General features: G+C 38.9%; 1 protein-coding gene across 1 annotated transcript; it reads right to left on the bottom strand.

Annotated features, from left to right (window-relative positions):
- Window positions 1–5,196: 5,196 nt before the first annotated feature.
- Window positions 5,197–6,849, bottom strand: LOC146991775 (zinc finger BED domain-containing protein 5-like). The gene has a single exon (XM_085789106.1). It carries the CDS (start codon window positions 6,847–6,849, stop codon window positions 5,197–5,199), a length of 1,653 nt encoding a protein of 550 aa, XP_085645232.1.
- Window positions 6,850–7,165: the final 316 nt, after the last annotated feature.

Below are 7,165 nucleotides of genomic sequence, written 5' to 3'. Positions count from 1 at the left end.
AAAATGAACGTTTTTGTTTCATTCTATAAACTACTGATCACAATTTCTCCCAAAAATGATAACTGGTCAAAATAACAAAAAAAATAATACAAATAAAACAAGTTGAAATTCATTTTTAAACAACAGAACACTAATATTTTAACTTAGGAAGAGTTCAGAAATTAATATTGATGGTAATTTCAATTTTAAACCTGCAGCAGCAGTGATTGTTTACTGATTTACTGATTATTTACTGATGTATATGTTATAGTTCTAAGATTTTCTATTAAAATAAAGTCAAGAATTACATTTTTTGTGTTCTCTTTTTATTTAGAAAAGAATCGAAAGGTATTGAAATACATGTTGGTACCGGTGTCGATACAAAATGTTGGTATACTAGTTGGAGCTTAGTTCATTCTAGTGGGGGTAAATCTGTCTGAGGACACTCAGTACATATATGTCCTCCTCATAGTGTTGGCCTACATCTTACATAATGCCTAGATAAGTACACTATCTTCTGCAAGACAATTATACAATCACACAGAGTGCGTGTGTGTACATGCATGGGTGCACCTTTCTGCTTAAAATAAAACCGTGTGTGTTTCCTGTTACTTAATTCAAGTAGCCGTAATAAAAACACTTCCTTCATTACTCCACTTTCTCATGCAGCTGTTGTATTCTGTCAAACTTTAAGTAGAAACATTGTAGTAAAACATGACCACAATGAGTTACCAGAGCTCAATTTGAAATGTATTGACATACAGTACTGTGCTTAAAATCCTCAAATTTTAGTGATTAAAATCTTTCTTTAAAAATAACTGAAATACTTCATGTTGTCATGCAAAATTGATTGATATTTCAATAAACCATCTCAGATCCTCATATACGGGTATACCCACTAAATGTTTTGAGCAGTAGCTGTGCAGATCAGGACACATTAATTGTGATCAAATTGCATGTCACTCCTCCCTCTTCCAATCGTTCTGCCTTTTGTTACATTGAGTTGTCACATAAAGGTTAGAAAGTGATAAAGTCGCATAACTACAGCATCTCACACCACTTCTCACACAATGAAGACTCATGCATAAACAAACACACACATACTGAAATCACAGTCACCTCTGAAGATGCAAATGCCTAAATGAATTTCAGCGCTTTTCATAATAATTCCGCTGCACTGTAAATGGATACAGTACGGAGTATGGAAGTATGAAAGCCTCAGTCCTCTGCTTGTGAATCCATTTGATGCATTTTTAATACATGCCCCACTCTGTGGCTTTTGCGGACCAACAGAAAGCGGAATATTTTGGTGGCGGTGTCCTTTATAGCTCATATACTATCAAAATTTTTTATAGCTTCCATCCATACAGGTAGGACATGAAAATACATAACGTAACATTACAAGCCTGAAGAAATATCTGACTGTAATGTGTGGCTGCAGCTCATATTTTATGGAAGTGGAAGATGAAAGTTAATACATGTCATGATCTGAGCATTATGTTAAGTTTTTTTTCCTTGTCATGTGGTGTATGAATGGTGTGCAGGTGCTCACCCTTGTTGTGTTGTAGCTGTTTTGAATAACCTAAATATGAATATAACTGTGTATTCACTGTAGTGCTACTGTAGAGATGGAGTCATACTGACAGAAAACTGTCAACTCAACTAACCTGAAGGGTTCTAATCTTCTTCTTTTACAGAAATTACTGATCAGAATTTCAAGATTGTTTGTTAAAAATTTTGTGAAAACAAAAACAACTTAGATTAGTGATATGAACAAAAAAAACCAAAAAACATTGAAGAGACACACAACTATTGCAGGTGTCCTGATGATTTATTATGCTGGAATTTATAACTCTTACTACAAGTGACTTTAATAAAAATTCACCTGAATTGAATCCAAATTTTTAGTCCCTTTTTTAAAAAGTCTGATTTGCTTAATGTTGTGTTAATAATTTTGAGTTAAACTGTAGGTACAAGAGGTCTTATTATTTTATTATAAAAACAGTATCTCTGACATTTATAATTTGTTTCCAAAAATATTCAGTTCTTCATCCAAACCACAGCTTGTGATTTCTCTTATGAGCTCTGTGTAAATTTACCATTTCTAATGAATGTTTACAAACTTTTTTTCTTTTTCTTTTTAAATCATACTTGCAAGACATAATAGTGCATGTAGACCTGATGGAGCTCTCCTCAGAGGAATTAATTTAGTAATTATGTGTTTACTTAGAAAGGGCTGTGCTTCTTGGCATGCATTGTGCAAGTCTCTAACTATACCGAGAAGATAAACGCCTTGCAATTTATTCACCAGTTTGGTGTGTTGACAGTGGTGGTGGAGCCCACGGTCTGAAGTCTGTGTTCAGTTGCGTTTACATGTTGTGACTCTTATGTCCAAAGTGATAGCAGCTATTTCCGACAACTTTGGTTTCAGAAGCAAAAGTCTTGCTCATTGCTCCTGATAGAAGATATTTCCTCAAGGTTGAAGCACGTCTGTCACAGAATCATCAGTAAAAAGCTGTAACATAACCAAATATCTGTTTCTTCCCTGAACAGATGAGGAGAAATATCTTTGCACGTAAACTCTTTGGGGAATAAGCAAACTATGACTTTTTTAAGCATAAAAGAGGCAGATCTTAAAATTCAGTTGCAGGTGCTGCTGACAGCAGGATTATGGGTACTCCAAAAACGTACAATTCAGTCAGCGACTAGAATCGGTTCATGGATCTGGATCAATTCAGCAACTATAGAATTATTTTGTTCATGTAAAGGATTGGGGTTAGTGTTTGTAGATTCTCATCATTTCATATTGAGCAATGCTTTTGATGTCCTTGTTACATACAGTACATGCAGTGCATGCTCCATATGCAAGCCCACTTCCTCCATCCTTGATATCTTTTTTTGCACACACACACACACCTCCTTCTCCCTGGTGTGCACAGCTCTGCACTGATGAGCCAGGTGCCATAGTGGCAACATGAGACCTCATCTTAACTGACCTTAATGACTTCTGAATCCTGGCTAGATTACCCTCCCACCCTCCCTCTTTCACTCTACCTCTCTCCCGTCCTCTTCCTGTGCGTCTACCTCGATCTTTCCCTGTCTCACACGTAACCTATTAGCATAGTGCTATCTTTAACCTACCTCTCTCATTCATTAATGAAGCAAGGGAATAGGTGAAGCGTATTTAATGAAATCAGAGTGTGACCAGCCCTCCTAAATCATCTGCACAGGTTAAAGAGCAAACGACCCTTTACACTTGATCATGCTACTGTCAAAATGCACATTACAGATAGATTCTGAGTTTGTCCTGGTCTTACTAAAGGTGGAATTTGCATTAGTAACTGCAAAAGTAATTCCAACACAATTACTTTAAAACAACTGAATCAAAAACCTGTAAGTTATACTCCTTTTACAATTTTATTTCACCAAATGATTTGTGGAAATATAGTGGGTGAGATAATTTATGTGAGGGGAAATAGAGGAAGGGAATAAAGTTATTTGAGAAGAAGAAAAAAGCTAAAATGCATGAATGGTGGGCTGAGTTCACCTTGTGGGAGAATGGAATCAGTAAAATTGGTGATACAGGGTGTATGTGGGCTGAAAGGTGTATCTGAGTGAACAAATCTGTGTCTGTGATAACATTCAGTGTCAGTAAGATATTGTGTGCAATGAAACAAGTTCGGCTTTAAAAGCACTACTATTCTTAGGTTTAGCCGTGGCATAGCTGAAAAGCTATCCAATAAAAACAAGTAAATCTGAGCCTAGATGCATAAAACCTGTGTAGATTGACAGCTAAAACTCTGTGTATGCACAAAGACAGAAATGTGCAATGTGATATATTAAAAACTGTGCACAGGCACAGTTGTTTAGTACTGTTTTACCAAGTGGGCCTTAAATGGGAGCAGACACACCCTAAAATAGATTTGCATGCCAACACTTCAGCTTGCTCGGCTTCTTGTTGGACATATTAACTACATGAACAGCAAAGAGTTGCAATTTTTGCTTTCCTGTGAAGTTATCCAACAATAACAGCTGTCAGGATGACCATATTACTTCATCTTGTGTCTGTAAACCCTCATCAGTGATAATATCTCAAACATCATTTTTTTTTCATCAAATTTTCAACACAGGCATGTCGTGACTAAAACAGACTTTAAAGCATCATATAATGAAGGCCGTAATGACAGATATATTATGAAACATAAAATATTGCCTCCAATAAAAGAATGATACCTTTTTAATAGGCTTTTTGCAAAATACTCTGTAGACTGCACAAAGTAAAAAAAAGTAACATAATAAATGACATTGCCAAAAACTTTTTATCATTTAGATCAGGGGTTTTCAAAGTGTGGGATAGTGAGCCTCCCCTAAGAGAACTCAAAAGCATACCGCCCCCCCTAATTATTATTGCTATTATTACTGTTATTGTTGTTGCTTTGTATGTTCCACACAGGCTTAAAAAAGGTTTTAAACAATAAATGTTATACACATCTTTATTTTTATAAACATCTTAAACATGTTTGTATGTTCTTAAACATATTTTTAAAACATTTTAATCATCTTTATCTGTGTATGTGCTTAAATATCTTTTTTTTTAACACATTTTAACATCTGTATGTTTTTAAAAAAAATGTTAAAACACAATCTGTATGTTTTTAACATCTTTTTTAAACACATTTTAGCATCTGTATGTTTTCAGCATCTTTTTTAAACACATTTTAACATCTGTATGTTTTCAACATCTTTTTTTAACACATTTTAACATCTGTATGTTTTCAACATCTTTTTTTAACACATTTTAACATCTGTATGTTTTCAGCATCTTTTTAACACATTTTAACATCTGTATGTTTTTTAAAAAACATTTTAAACACAATCTGTATGTTTTCAACATCTTTTTCAAACACATTTTAACATCTGTATGTTTTCAACATCTTTTTCAAACACATTTTAACATCTGTAGCCTATGTTTTTAACATTTTTTTTCCAGATTTTAACAGTAGCTTGTTTTTTTAAATATATTTTTGAATACATTCATTTTAAGGCCTCTTTTTGCAATTCCTCAAATCAAATAATAAACAGATCAACGTCAGTGATTTTTATCATCACTGCGCGCATGTACAGCGCTGCTTTTCATATCGGTCTCAACATCATGCGTAAATCCTTTCCATGACGGCAATAAACGAATCTTGCCACCTTATTTTGCTCACCTCTATTTTAGTGGGAACAATGAGTCTGTGTCTTTGATGCGCACAGGCGGTTGATGCGGGGATGCACTGTGGAAAGGAATAAACGCAGATCATCCTCTACCCGCAGCCGTGACCGGTACTTGCTTTTAATCATTGTCAATGCGGAAAACCCACACTCACACAAGTAGGTAGACGTGAAGGGGATGAACACCTTTACAGCCTTTTTGGTGAGGTGGGGGAACTCGGTCTCCACAGACAGCCAGAAGTGTGCAAGTGACACCTCACTCATCCTTTGTTTCAAGTCCATATTAGAGTTCAGCTCGACAAGGGCCTCCTCCTCTTGCATAGTCAGTCCATCACACGGTGTCACAGGAAAAGAAAACGGATTTCTCACCCACTGATTTGCCACGGTCTCCTCCCCAAAATAGTCTCCAAACTGCTCACGTAACCCCTTCAAATGTGCAATGACCACTTGTTGCACACAGTCCAGTTGGAGTCCTGTCTTCTCCACAACATCCTCCAAGGTTGGGAACATTTCCACTGAGCCCCGTTCAACACGAGCACACCACAGATCCAACTTTTTCCTGAATGCAGAGACTTGATCGTGCGCCAAAAAGACGTTGCACTCTTTGCCTTGCAGAGAGGTGTTCAGTGTGTTTATCCGGTCAAAAATATCAGACAGATAGGCCAGCATTGCAACCCACTTTGCGTCCTCCATATGCTTCACCAGTGGGGAGTTGATTTCGGCCAGGAACATGAGGACTTCCTCGCGCAGATCACACAAGCGGGTGAGGACCTTGCCCCGCGACAGCCACCGGACCTCGGAGTGCAGGAGCAGTTGATGGAAGTGAGCGCCCATCTCATTGCAGAGGATGGAGAAGAGACGGGCGTTCATGGCGCGTGATTTAATTAGGTTGACAATTTTTACTGCCTCATCCAGGACCGCGCGCAGCTCTTTGGGCATCCTCTTGGTGGCCAAAGCCTGGCGATGGATGATACAGTGTGACCAAACAGCGGCGGGCGCAACCGCTTGCACCTGTTTCACCAGACCGCTGTGGCGGCCTGTCATTGCCCTGGCACCGTCAGTGCATATACCACAACAGCGGCTCCAGTCAATATGATTTTCCTGAATGAAGTCATTCAAAGCCTTGAAGATTTCTGCGGCTGTAGTGCGAGCCGGCAGAGGGTGGCAAAATAGAAATTCCTCCTGGACACCGAGCTCTTTAATAAAGCGTACATACACCATTAGCTGTGCACAGTTAGCAACATCAGTGGACTCGTCCAGCTGAATGGAGAAGAAAGGGCTCTCACGGATAGCGTCCAGCACCTGTTCTTTGACATCAGCTGCCATGTCAGAGATGCGGCGCTGGATGGTGTTGTCAGAAATCGGGACGGCATCCAGCTTGGCAGCAGCAGCTTCGCCCAATAGTACCGAACACATATCTTTGGCAGCAGGGAGGAGCAACGTCTCACCAATGTTGTGGGGCTTCCCCGCCTTCGCAATACGTAACGCTACGCGATATGATGCTTCGGTTGCCCTGGTATTCACAGTGCCAAACGCCTCGATGACTTTCTTCTGTGACCGCAATTCCTTAAGTTTCAGGTCAAAAAACTCCCTCGGCTTGGTCATTAAACTGTGGTGCTTGGTTTCAATGTGACGCCGGAGTTTACATGGTCGCATACTGTCGTTAGCTAGCACCTCTTTACAGATAACGCACTGTGGCAGCTGAGCATCGTCAGGACCAATATATGAAAAACCAAACTTTAAATAATCAGGGTCATACTTCCTCCGTTTTCTGCTCGCCCCAGACTCTGTGCCCTCTCTCACTTTCACTTGAGATATTAAAAATCGATCCATTTTGCCACTCGCCAGATGTTTACAGTTTTTTTTTTTCTTCTTTTTTTTTTCTCTCGCCGCGCCTCCCCTGAAACCCTCTGGCGCCCCCCAGGGGAGGCGCGCCTCACACTTTGAAAACCGCTGATTTAGATTATATCTC

Source organism: Trachurus japonicus, chromosome 1 (genome assembly GCF_045865225.1).
Source record: "Trachurus japonicus isolate A0001 chromosome 1, Traja_1.0".
In the NCBI taxonomy this organism is placed as follows: domain Eukaryota; kingdom Metazoa; phylum Chordata; class Actinopteri; order Carangiformes; family Carangidae; genus Trachurus; species Trachurus japonicus.
The sequence above is the reverse complement of the archived record's forward strand: the minus strand, read 5'-3'. Positions and strand labels throughout refer to the sequence as shown.